Source organism: Thunnus albacares, chromosome 23 (genome assembly GCF_914725855.1).
Source record: "Thunnus albacares chromosome 23, fThuAlb1.1, whole genome shotgun sequence".
Classification (NCBI taxonomy): Eukaryota; Metazoa; Chordata; class Actinopteri; order Scombriformes; family Scombridae; genus Thunnus; species Thunnus albacares.
Window position 1 is genome coordinate 12,384,771 of NC_058128.1, and position 12,895 is coordinate 12,397,665.

Here is a 12,895-nt window from a genome sequence, read left to right on the forward strand (position 1 = left end):
CTCATTGTCATCTAACCATTTGTGCCATTTCTCTTTTACCACCATTTCATGTTTGTTGTTTTCTATCTCATCCCCTTCACCTCCAGTTCCCAAGCACACAAGAGGTAATCATACTTTGAGCCAACTTTATTCTGCTAAACTTTTTAGTAGACATAGAATAGAGTAAGGAGACATTAAATAAATAGTATCTGAAATGGTTCTATAATAGAAATATAGACTGTTCTAAACAGTTTCTATTGGTCTCTAGTAGCTCCCAGTTAGCCCAGCTTTCCGCTTAGTTCTTTTAACAAGAGAAATTTCTCTAAAATAGTTTTTGTGAACTTTTCTCAGCTTCTCTTTACTTTCCTTTGTAAGACCTTAGCTTGTTGTTGTTATTCTTTGGTTTAGATATACTTGCCAAACGCAACATAGTCTTCCAATCCATCTCCATTTCACTTAATTTTCCACCTTTGGGCAAGAGGAATGAACTCCTCCCAGCTTCATTTAGAGTTAGCATTATAGTTGTTTTCTCCTAATTTAGCTTGTCAAGAAAAACAATGTGGATTAAGTGTGTCTGTTTGTGTGTGTACCTCAGCTGTTCAACACTCAGGCCCAGAGCTTGCTCCTGATGACCTCAGTAGCAATGCCTGTGTTTAGCAAGAAAGAAGAGACCGTAAGTATTCATTTTTAATCCCCATTAATACAATTATCCATGACAAACCTCTCCCTAAACTTATGTAACATATTTGTGTCCGTAATGAGGACTTTAGAATGTCTTTTCCTTTGCATATGTGTGAGTAGATGTCCATTTCCCAAGAATTTGATTCTAATGTTCAGTATAATCCATGATTTGAAACCACACTAACTCTGAATATGTCTTGTTGTCACAAGAGAGGGTAATATATACTATAAACCATATTCTCTTTGGAGTGAATCAGCCAAATCATCCTAAACCATACCATGTTATATCACATTTTAGTACCAAATAAATCTATATTCTTAATATGTGTGTTTATTCTTATAGTTGTCTCATGGGATTTTGCTAGGAGTGGTAGGAACTGACGTGGCTTTAAGAGAACTGATGAAATTAGCTCCAAGATACAAGGTAAACCATCCACAACACACACACTGTCACAAGTTAGGATGAAACATACCATGCTAATATTAAATATTCCACTGTATTAAGTCTTCCCTGAGTATGCGATTTTCTGTTCATGTCTCTTCAGCTGGGTATCCATGGTTACGCTTACCTCATCACCAACAATGGCTACATCTTGTCTCATCCTGAGCTACGACCTCTGGTACAAACAAAGATTAGTCGTTTGAATTGTACATTGAATTTAATTAATTTATTAATTTGAAGCTGAAATGGGTTAAACTTTTTAACTCTTTATAGATGTAAAGCAATTTAACCGAGCATAATAAAAAATGGGATAGGTTACTAAAGACAGATGTTGTTTGTATGTTTGTGTGGTTGTGTGCTTGTATGTATGTGTGTGACAGTATAAGGAGGGCAAGAAGCTGAAGCCAAAACCCAACTATAACAGTGTTGATCTGTCTGAGGTGGAATGGGAAGACACTGAGGAGAAGGTTAGTAACACACACACACACACACCCTTCCTAACTCTTACCCTTACCCTAACATTAACCTAACCCTAAACTTACTTTAATTTATGTTAAGGGGACTTGCTTTTTGTCCCCATAAGGGAGGCAAGTCCACACAACATGACTATGTAAACAGATTTATATCCCCAAAATATGAGGAATACCTGGTACACACACACACACACACACACACACACATTTCTGTCCTTTTCAATTTTCTGTTTTCTATTGTCTTCATTTGATGTGTGTTTTTCAGCTGAGGACAGCCATGGTTAAAGGAGAAACTGGAACCATGTCCTTAGACGTGAGAACTGCAGTGGATAAAGGAGTGAGTATTTTTGTGTTTGCTTGTGTGTCAAGATAGCAAGAAGAACTGTATTAGATGAGTTATTCTCTCCCTCTCCAATATTTTCTTTTCATTTATACCTACATTCTCTTCTAATGTGTTCCTCATTTTTTAGTTTTATGGTACTTTCTTGTATATATATTCTATTGTATATAGGTTTTATTCGTCCCTGGGGACTTGTTTTTAACCTCTCCAGTACAAGCTGTAGTTCTTTCTCCCTGTGTTTACTTCATTTTTTAAACTCTTTCCTTTTCTCTGTCTCTCACAGAGGAGAGTTATGTTCCTAAAGAACGATTACTTCTACACCATCATCAACGAGACACCATTCAGGTTTGCCTGATCGCTCTCAACTTTATGAAAAGATTACTTGAAATGTCAGCTACTGAAATTAAATATCCACCATTTGAACAAAGCTGGGGACAAGATACCTGTATGAATCCTATGTAACCAATATCATCCATTTGGCCTACACTGTTTCTCAGAGGAACAACATTTGATTAATACCTGTTGTGTCCGTATAACAGTTATAATGAGTAAGATTCATACTGCCAGTTATGTAGCTTTTTGTCCCAAGGCACATTTAAACAATTTACATATAATAAGTATTCTGCTAACACAAAAAAGGGTTGTAAACTGTTTGCTAAATTGAAAACTGAAATTTGAAACTTGCAATATTGTTTCTATTTAACCAACAATTAAACAAAAAATTTCTTCTGTGTTTGACAGTATGGGTATAGTGTTGACTAGAGGATATGGAGAGTATATCTTCTTTGGAAACGTCTCTGTTGAGGAGGGTAAGTCTTTCTCTTCTGTCTCCTTTTCTCTGTATTTTGCCTTTCTTTCTCTCTCTTATGTCTTTTTTGTTTTTCTTCAGGTCTTCATGACTTACAAGCTCCAGATTTGACCATAGCCAACGAATGGTGAGTAGAACTAGCAGAACATACTGTAGGTGTGTTTACATCAGTGCAACTCGTATTAACTCTTTCCACAAAAATATGTGGACTTTTTTTTTTTTTGATGAAATTGTTTGTTTGTGTCCTTATAGGACCTACTGTGAGACGGACATTGACCCAGCGCATCGTAAGCTGAGCCAGCTGCAGGCTGTGGTGCGATACCTTACAGGGAAAGAACCAGATCTGGAGTGTAAGTCCAGACTTCATTTCCAGCGTATTATCTGTCCACTGTGGAGAAATAAAAGACAAAGCCTGAATCTCAACGCATCATTAAAAACACCAATGCATCTATGTCAACTTTGTTTGTGATATTTTGACACATGAGCTTCTTATAAAAGCTCAGTGACATCAACAACAGTTAAATGTGGCCAAAAATATTAATCTAGATCTTGATGAGGTGTTTGGCGTGAACATAAACTGTAAACTCAGATACAACATGAGAATTCAATAATATTCTTTTGTTGACTGTTACCCATGTTTATTATTTATTCTGCCTTTCTCTGTGCGTGTGTCTCTTTTTGTACGCCTCAGTCTTTTATCACCGTTAGTATTAGATTTATGTTTCTCTCTGCAGGTGATGAGCTGCTGTTGCAGCAAACTCTATTTGATGCAGTGGTCACGGCTCCTATGGAAGCTTATTGGACCGCCCTCATGCTCAACACATCTGGGTGAATATTAACACACATGCACACCCAGAGATGGACTTTTTACGTCATTTTACTTTTTCTTACTAATATTTACCTTGTCAATTATCTGTCTGCTCCTCCTCCCTCTCAGTATGGATGAGGGGGTTGAAACGGCATTCTTGGGGACCCGATCAGGCCTGATGAGATTCCAGAGGTACACTGGCATTGAAAAAAGAGTTGGCAAGTGAGTAAGAAAACTAATTTTGTAAATTAGTTATACTGATATGTCCAAAACCAAAAGGGTTAAACATATGTGAATTATGGCAATTAAGAAATTCAATTGAAGCTGATATTACAGTAAGGTGCAAGTTCGCCCTCTGGTGGTCAGTAAAAGGGGCAGCTGGACTTAATGCCTGAAGTCATTTCAATGCTGTACCACACCGATGAGTCTCTCAGTGAAACATTGTTTCAAGAATTGTTTCCTCTAAAGAATATAAACTGCTATTACTCCAGACTGGCAACATTACATGAAAATAAATTTAATATTGCTCTCACTTTTCCCTGTGACAAGCATAGATACAGTTTTACAGCATATTTGTGTTCAGAGACATCTAGCTTTTGTGATATAGCAACTGCAAACATTAGAAATGATACCTTTATCTCAAATATTATGGTATTATTATACTATTGAGCAGAATTTGTACACTGAGATTTTATATTAAATGACATGCAACAAAACAATGTGTTTTTTTTCTCAGTAAACTCTTTCTGTAGTGCTGAATAAACCATTTAGTATTATCCAGTTTAACATCACCCTTTATCACTATTCATTTCTTCCCTCTTTCATTTTCCACTTAATCTCACAGTGTCCTTTCTTTTTCCACGACATTATGCTTGTTTGTTTGTTTATTCTCACCTCACTCAATCTTTTTTCTTTCTTTAACTATCATCAAATCTTCCTGTTGCCTTATTCATTCTATCCCTCTTCACCTGCTTCACTCTTTGCTCTTGTCATTATTTTTAGATAGTTAGTAAGATGTTAACACTATTTTTTGTCTCTCCCCAGGTCTTTCCTGAGCCCCACAGACAAGGAGAATATGTTCACCCTGGACCATTTCCCCGTGTGGTACCGCAGAGCTGCCGAGTACCCAGCCGGACAGTTTCTATATTACATGCCCAGACAAGAGACTAGAGGTAGAAGACAAACCTTTAATAATCACACACACACACACACACACACACACTCTTTCTCTTTTTGTGCTTTTGTATTTCCAATTTTCTGAGTCGTGTTCAGCAGGTTCAGCCAATAACCCCTCAGTAAAACAACTGCCCATTTCTGTTTACCCTTTTGTGTATTTATGTAAATTGCTACAACACAGGTTTGCAAAGTATTTTTTTAATGAGGCAAACAGCCCAGAAATTGTTGTGCAGCCCCGATTGATATTTTGTTTAGTTTTATTCTTCACCATAGTTCATATTCCAGGATGTTGTGGAGAATAATAAGCAGCTCCAGACTGACAAAGTAAACAATCACTGTCATCATACATATCATCACATAATACTAACCTCCATCTTCAAGCCTAGGCGAGTCTGAAAAAAATCTGTGATTTTGAGACAACTTTTCTTTCTCTGTACGGTATTTAATTTCCTTATTTTGCTCCAGAAGAATGAAATGTATTTTTTTTAATGCTTTAAACAAACACGTTCACAGCAAAGTGCTTTAGGCAGCAACAAAGGAAGGAATTTGAATAATCATCAACAGAGTGCAGACTTAAATGTAATTACACTGATCTACAGTATATTTAGTGTTATGAGTTATGAGGCTCATTACAGAGTACAGAGAGTCTCTATATATCCACTTCCTCATTTACTTAAAGATTCAAATTACTGTCCACATGAACAAATCATACAGCCATCATGTAAAACTGTGCTATGAGAGTACAAATATACACAAATAGTTCTATATACTGTATGTATTAGGTTGTTGTTAAATGTAGTGTGTTGTGTTCAGACGTATTCAGGGACTATGAGGCTGACTATAGCGCCACCTTGAGTGCAGAAGAGGTGGAGCGCGAAGCGGAGGAGGGAGGGAGAAAACAGAGGGAGGCGGAGGAGAAGGAGGAGGAGGAGGAGGAGGAGGAGGGTAGAGGAAAACTGTCAGATACTTGGCATGCCTCCTCTTTTTATTTGTCTTCCTTCTGATTTTCCTTAGCCCTGATTTCAAAGCGTAACTATTACTGTGGTCTTTTTTTTTCTATCTTTCTGTTTTCTTATCTTTTTCTACACCTATTTCTTCTCTCTCTCTCTCTCTTTCTCTCTCTCTCTGCATGAGCATGCACTTAAAATATGGGATCCTCCTCTCCTCTCTCAGGGAGTCAGTAGAGTTTCTGGCTCATTTGCATTGTGCTGACCCAGTACCTCCCTGTCTTTGATGAATTATGGTTTGGAAGTAAAAATCTGGTTTTGTCGTGCTTTTTCACCGTTATCATAATGTTACTACATTATGTTACAATATGCAATGGCAAAAAAAAAGAAAAATCCCCCTCTCATCGAGATTGCATAATTTCCCGAATGCATGATTGTCACACAGACATAGACCAGTTTTTTCTTAGAGGGCTCAATAACAGCAATATAATGCAGTATATGACACATACACATATGCACAGTCCTTCTGTTAGGAGTGTATTAGTCGATTAGCTCTCATAATCTGTGTTACATTATGTTTAAAATGTTAATCTGGCTGGAATCTGTGGCTTGGTGACAGTTGGCATCAGGTGTCATGAAGGCTGTAAATAGACACGCTGAATATAAATGCATGACTTTATTAGTTATAACCGACCCAGTCCAAGTCTGGGTAGTAAATCTGTCACTCGCATATTTTCATACACATTCTGGCATATCTGTACTCACATTTCAGCTGTCACTATCACTGTGAGTGTTCAATTCAAGTATACAGTATGTGACCTTTTTTTTTTTTTTTCTCAAAACATTGCTCTTTTTGTTTCTTGTGCATGCGCATACTCACGCATGTGTTTGTCAGGAATAATTGTGTGTTTGTGACATGCATGCATCTACTATATGTCTCCATGTGTATGTAATATTAAAATGTATTCATGCTAATTGTGTGTGTGTGTGCTGCTCTATCAGCAGGGAGGATAGTGATCGCTACCACTTCTATCACTGTAACGGTGGGGAAGAAAACTGCCATCGCTGGAGGTAGGATGACACACTCTTTATGTCTGTCTTTTACACACGTGCTTTTATTCCCCTGCTCTTTATCTCTCCTTTTTTTTCTTCTTTTCCTTTCACATATACACTTCCAATGTTTTCTCTCTTTCTAAACTTTCCTTTTCTCTTTCTCTCAAAAACCCAGAACTGTAAAGCATCTCCTGCCTTTTTTATTTTCTGCTTTCTCCCTCTTTGTATTTTCTTGTGCTTTCGATTGAGAATTAATTAGCAAAATTGACTGGCTGGGTCACCGGTGATATTTGAACTTGTTGATTGCATGGTGATTGTTGGTTGTATACCTTCCAATCAACTGTGCTGATTAGGCAGTTACACTCTGCCATGTTGATTGGATGTGCTGTGAGATTCACTCGGAAGCGAACTGATGACAAACTTGCATATTTGATTTGTTTTTAGCAGAATTTAAAAAAAAAGAGTTTGGCTTGACCTGCACGCTTGATTACATCTATTATTTAATATTCACTTAAACATAAGACAGTAAGGTGTTTTTATGGCAAGAGGATTGTATTAGTTGTGTTTAGTTTCTGTGAGATTTGAAGATCCAGTTAAATCAATTAGTTCTATTTCCATATAAGTAAAACAGTGTGATTAGAGCCTGACCAATACTGGATTTTTTAGGCCGATACTGATATTAATACTTGAGAATAATAAAAATGTATTGGCTGATATTCTTTTTTTTGCATAAACACATATTTTGTGACAAAGACATGTCTGAGCAAAGATATTTTACCATTGAACAATAAACTTTATAATCAAAGATGTCAGTAACAGTAACAGTTACTAAAAATTTACAGTAAATTTAAACATCATTCAAATTTTAATTAGTTTAATTGATTGTCATAAATAGAAAAACATCAGTAACTTGAATTGAGAAAAAAAAATATAGTCAAAATACTTGAAAATGCTGCCAATAAATCATTTATTGTTGCAGTTTAATACTCCCACCATGCAATTTCTTTTTACATATCTGCCAACACACTGTACATTTCAATGTCAGTAGAACTCTGACAACCTGATATTGGTTGAGCTCTAATTATGATCACTCACCTGAGGTGCTTGGAGAGTACTGTACCTTCATTTCGTCTGCTTTCTTTAAACTCATTGATGATTTTGTGTGCGGCCTCTTTCCTGGCAGGTGTTTCAGATGATTTCATTTGCAAAAATTTTATGGAGCTGTAATGATGTGAGAGTGTGCGTGCTCTTGAGTATTTTACAGGCGGAAACATTTTGTCTTATAGTTTGTAGCATCTGGCTTTCTCTCACTGCTTGATGTGTGTGCTATTGTGTACATGTTTGTCCGTGTAAGCCCATCTGTGTGACACACTCATCAGTGATAATTATCTGTGTGAGACAAAACTCTCTGGAGCTGCATCCCGAGAGCACGTGTGTATGTGTGTGTGTGTGTGTGTGTGTGTGTGTGTCTGAGTGTATACCTGCATGCATTTGGGGCCTCATTACCCTGACAGACTAGAAAAACACTCAACTACACTCTCACACCCTCACAAACACACATGCTTATCTGTATTTCACAGCTTTCGTAGAAATTGGTTCAGGTGTGAAAATCCTGTTATATTTGGAAATGGAAAAACAGGAGGGCAAGCAGAAGTGAGAAAGAGTTCAAAATAGATGTGTTTCTGTCTTTCTCTTAATCTCATCACCTTACTCTGTCTCATTCGTACAGTTTTTAAAAATGTTTTCTCTCTTTCCGCCTCATTCTTTTTCCTCTCTGCTTGTGTAGAAACATTAACATCACAGTATGTTGAATCCAGTGCTCTGCTGTAGCCTTCTGTAACATAGATACCAGAAATCTTAAAAAACAACATTTACAAGAAAGTAGGAGTACAATAATAAGAAAAACATGCTTTTCTAGTTTGTGTATGATGGTCACCAGCTGGAGGTCAGAGATCATCATTTTTATTCACCACTGCATCACTGGATGACAAGTGTAACAGCTTTTCTAACAGCTGCTTTACAAGAATGCAGAGGGGAAAAGCTGTATTAATGTTTTATAGACTTGCTCTCTCTGACTTTCTCATCTGCACATGCACACACACACACACACACACACACACACACACACACACACACACACGCACACACACACACAAAACTCACTGTATTTCACCCTTTGACATTCTTCTTTACCCTCTTAAACCCTCACATACATCTCTCCTTTCTTTGCCTCTCTCTTCTCAAGCTGTCAGACTGTTCTCCCTTCACTCCCCCACGCTCTCTCTCTCTCTCTCTCTCTCTCTCTCTCTCTCTCTCTCTCTCTCTCTCTCTCTCTCTCTCTTCGTCGTCTCCTTGTTAGTATGTTTTATCTGTCATGTCTTTCTTTCTCTTATTCCGCTGCTCTCTCTCGTTTCCTCTCTACATCTACAATATTTCTTGCTGCTGAGAGTTACTTTTACCTCCTGAACACGAGGGGATCAAATATTCAAGAGCCAGCTGGTCAAGAGGCACACAGAGACACACGCACACTCAAAGCTATGCTGTTCCCACCTACAGTATGTCATGACACCTGTGCTCGTGGGAGTGTGTACACCACCTATGTCTCAATCTAGCATTTGAACGTGTATGTGTGTAAATGTAATCAGAATTTTCAGCGTAATAGCACGAAAAAACATTTCAAAAAGCTCTGTTACATGCAGATATGTGCAAGTGTAGAAACTGTACATTTGCTACATACTCAGTAACTTGCTCAGGGACACTTTAGCAGCTCTGACACTTACAGACAAAGGCACTAACTTCAGCTACTTCCGTTGACAGGTCCCTAACGCCCCATTCTATGCTGCCATTTTGCACAAATACATGTTAAAGGAAAGGTTCGCATTTTTTCAAGTCTGTCTTAAAATGGTACTCATGTCCCCATATATACACTACACTGAAAGATTTATTGGTAACTGTAATTGTCCCCCACTTTCCATACTACCTGTGACAAGATTCCTCACTAATACAATTGATGGGGGACAAAATCCAAAGTTCCGTTCTGTGTCATATAAAGTGGGTATCTTCAAAAATTTACAGTCTTTTTATTGCAAAATTCACCCTTTTTGTTTCCCCAGACAGTTTTTCATTGCTAAGCTTTGGTGGAGGAGGATTAGTAACACAAGATGTAATAGTGCACTAAAAAAGACTGTAATTTCAGAAGATACCAATTTAATTCGACTTCAGATTGCTGGTGTCTCATATTAGCTTTGGCAGATATTGCCCCCCAGTCTCTTATTTTACACTGCTTTACAATACAAGTTATTATATAGTAACTTTTTCAGTGCACATATGCAAGTATTGTTTTAAGGATCACAATGGCGAAAAAGCTGCAATTTTACACAACAGAGCTGTGTTAGGTGAGGTGAAATTTTGTTTCTGCCGACTGCAAACCTTTCATATTTTCACGGCTAAGCAGTTAAAAATGTTGTAATCCTATTTCTCACCACTGAGTGTCAGCGTTCGTCTAACACAATCTGGTTTAGTTTTCCCCTCTTACGTCTCAGCTCTTTCTGTGTTTGGCTTTCTCGGGGACAGATTTAATTTCTCCTCCTGTGGCTGGGATTTGGTATTAAAGTTCAGTATTTGGCTGCTCCGAAATCTGTCGTGACTACAAAAACACAGTGTTTATACTGTTCTAAGGCTCGGCAATGGATTAGTATATCTCTGTGGCAGAACTGGCAGGCTGTACTGTATGTAAATAAACCCTAATACTCTTCTACTGACAGAGAGGCCGACTGACAGAAAGAGCAGAAGAGAGATAAGAAGGTAAATGAAAAATATAGAGGGGCTGGGAAGGAGAGAGGAGGAGGGGGGACGCAAAGAAGAAAAGATAGAGTGACTATTTGACATGGAGAAAGAGGAATAAGGCTAAAAAAAGAGGCAGAAAAGGAAAAAGAGATGGAAATGACACACCAGAGACCAGACAGAGCAGAGGATAAAGAGGGCAGAGGTGGGAGAGAAGAAGGTGAAAAGAATAAGAAAGTGATGGGAGAAGAGGCGACAGAAAGATAAATGGAGACAAGATAAGTGAGAGGAGAAGGGAGGGAAGGGGAGAACAGATGAGAAGTGGCGAGAGGAGATCAAGGGAGAAAGGACAAGATAAGGTACAGTACACGGAGGAGATGTTATCACAGCTGATTCATGCTCTGATTTGACCCTGTGTGTTTATTACATCACAGCTTCATCTTTATATTTTCTAACTCTTTCTTTCACCCCTAAATGTCACCTTGCACCACGATAATTATAATCATAAACCACTTGAATTCGACACTAAAAAAGTCACATTTTGGGTTAATTACAAGTGATATTTGATCTATTTTTAATGTGTGTAAGAGTAGTAATCATCTATACCTTGAATTGTGCACCATAGGTTTTATGTGTGTGTGATTTAATTATCTTGATATAATGGACAATAATAATAGTAGTAGTTGTTGTTGTAGTCTTTCAAACCTGGTCTGGATTTGAATTTGACATAAGTGTGATATGTTTTTATTTAAATCAATGCATATTTACCAGGAAATGTTTCATCATCGTCACCATCATATCATCATTGTCATAATCACAATCATCATAATAACACAACACACCATAGAGTTCTGGGCAATGTAGTCTTTGAGCCCCTTCAGTCATCATGGCTGCTGCAGTTTTTACGTAACAAACTATAATTTATTGTTCTTTACACACAGAGGCTATAGGAACAGGTTTCAGCTAGCTAAGATACTTAGCTACCAACAACACAAGACCTGCAGACCAAGGGGTGAGAGGACATTGTTTCTAGAGTCATAGATAGAGTTTAGCCGCTGCCTTTTTCAGCTACGGCCCCAGAGTCCCTGTAAAGTTCAGGACTATCTTACACTTGTCATTTAAATTCACCATGCATGCCATTAAGTTGCGCATTATGTCTTAAAATCTAGATTTTAAGATCTGCTCATCTTCTCCATTTATTTATATTAGTGAGGTGGACTGGCCAAGTTCTAGATCCACTAAAATCAAGCTTTTGTGGATCTTGGTATGTTATACAGTACATCCCACCAGCCCTACAAAATACATTTATATCAGGGCTGCAACTAATGATTATGGTCATTGTTAATTAATCTGCCAATTATTTTCTCAATTGATTGTTTGGTGTTCCCAGAGTCAAAGATGACGTCTTCAGATGTCTTGTTTTGTCTGACCAACAGTCCAAAACCCAAAGATATTCAGTTTACTCTAATATATGACAAAGAAAAGCATGAAATCATCACATTTGAGAAGCTGAAATCAGCAAATTTAAATGACTAAAATGATAATCAATTATCAAAATAGTTGCTGATTAATTTCCTCTGAATGGACTAATCGATTAATTGACTATTTGTTGCAGTTCTAGTTTGTATGTAACTATTCTGGGTTATTGCTGTTTATGCATAAAAGTGGTGTGATGTTTATTAATTCAGCAAAAAGTAAGAGTGTACAGTAGATGTCAGGGTGGTGGTTAAGTGTGTGCCTTCAATGCATTTCTGTGGTTTCTCTGATTTCACGTCATCTCATGCAACAAATTAAGATTGACATTTTTCATTTTATTTAAGCATTTCCCTATGCCTTTTCCACTTAGTTTAGTTCTTTAACCATCATGTGTGGATATTGCAGAAATAATAACCGATTCAAAAGTGTGGAAATCAAACATCTTATAGATGCAAATATTCTGATATCTTGACCATTGCAACACACGCAGAATTATGCTAATGCTGCTTGTTATTTCAAATGAGCTGCATCACGAAAAGCATTTGCAGGAGATAGAGTTCACCCTGCAGCTTCATTTGAAAATAAAATCATATTAAAACAATTAGGTTTCCTGTCACTTGTGTGACTCTTTGCTAAACAATGTCACCCTGATGAATTTCAGAGACAAGGCAACAGCATGGGGTCCTCTTCACACTCAGGCTAAACTCTTTCTATGCCTCTTGCAGAGACTTTACTGACTACTGAACACATGTAAATGAACAAGACTAATGAACAAATATTACAGAGATACCTAAACCTAAAACAAAACGAAACATAGAAGTCATAAACAACAAAAGACATACATCATGAATTCATACAGAAAACCATAAACAGTTACGCCAAAAAACATTTTGGGGATCGCTGGGCCAGCACACCATATTAGAGACTAA

General features: G+C 37.4%; 1 protein-coding gene across 1 annotated transcript in view; it reads left to right on the plus strand.

The window, feature by feature from the left end:
* The window catches only part of cacna2d4a (calcium channel, voltage-dependent, alpha 2/delta subunit 4a), a 90,327-nt gene that overhangs the window by 15,392 nt on the left and 62,040 nt on the right, over positions 1–12,895 (plus strand). The window contains exons 14-26 of the mRNA XM_044343035.1: positions 575–652; positions 1,004–1,084; positions 1,206–1,280; positions 1,483–1,569; positions 1,841–1,912; positions 2,199–2,260; positions 2,657–2,724; positions 2,805–2,850; positions 2,976–3,073; positions 3,458–3,551; positions 3,661–3,753; positions 4,576–4,703; positions 6,657–6,725. Of these exons, the coding sequence (XP_044198970.1) occupies positions 575–652; positions 1,004–1,084; positions 1,206–1,280; positions 1,483–1,569; positions 1,841–1,912; positions 2,199–2,260; positions 2,657–2,724; positions 2,805–2,850; positions 2,976–3,073; positions 3,458–3,551; positions 3,661–3,753; positions 4,576–4,703; positions 6,657–6,725 (1,051 nt within the window). The remainder of the gene's footprint in view (positions 1–574; positions 653–1,003; positions 1,085–1,205; positions 1,281–1,482; positions 1,570–1,840; positions 1,913–2,198; positions 2,261–2,656; positions 2,725–2,804; positions 2,851–2,975; positions 3,074–3,457; positions 3,552–3,660; positions 3,754–4,575; positions 4,704–6,656; positions 6,726–12,895) is intronic.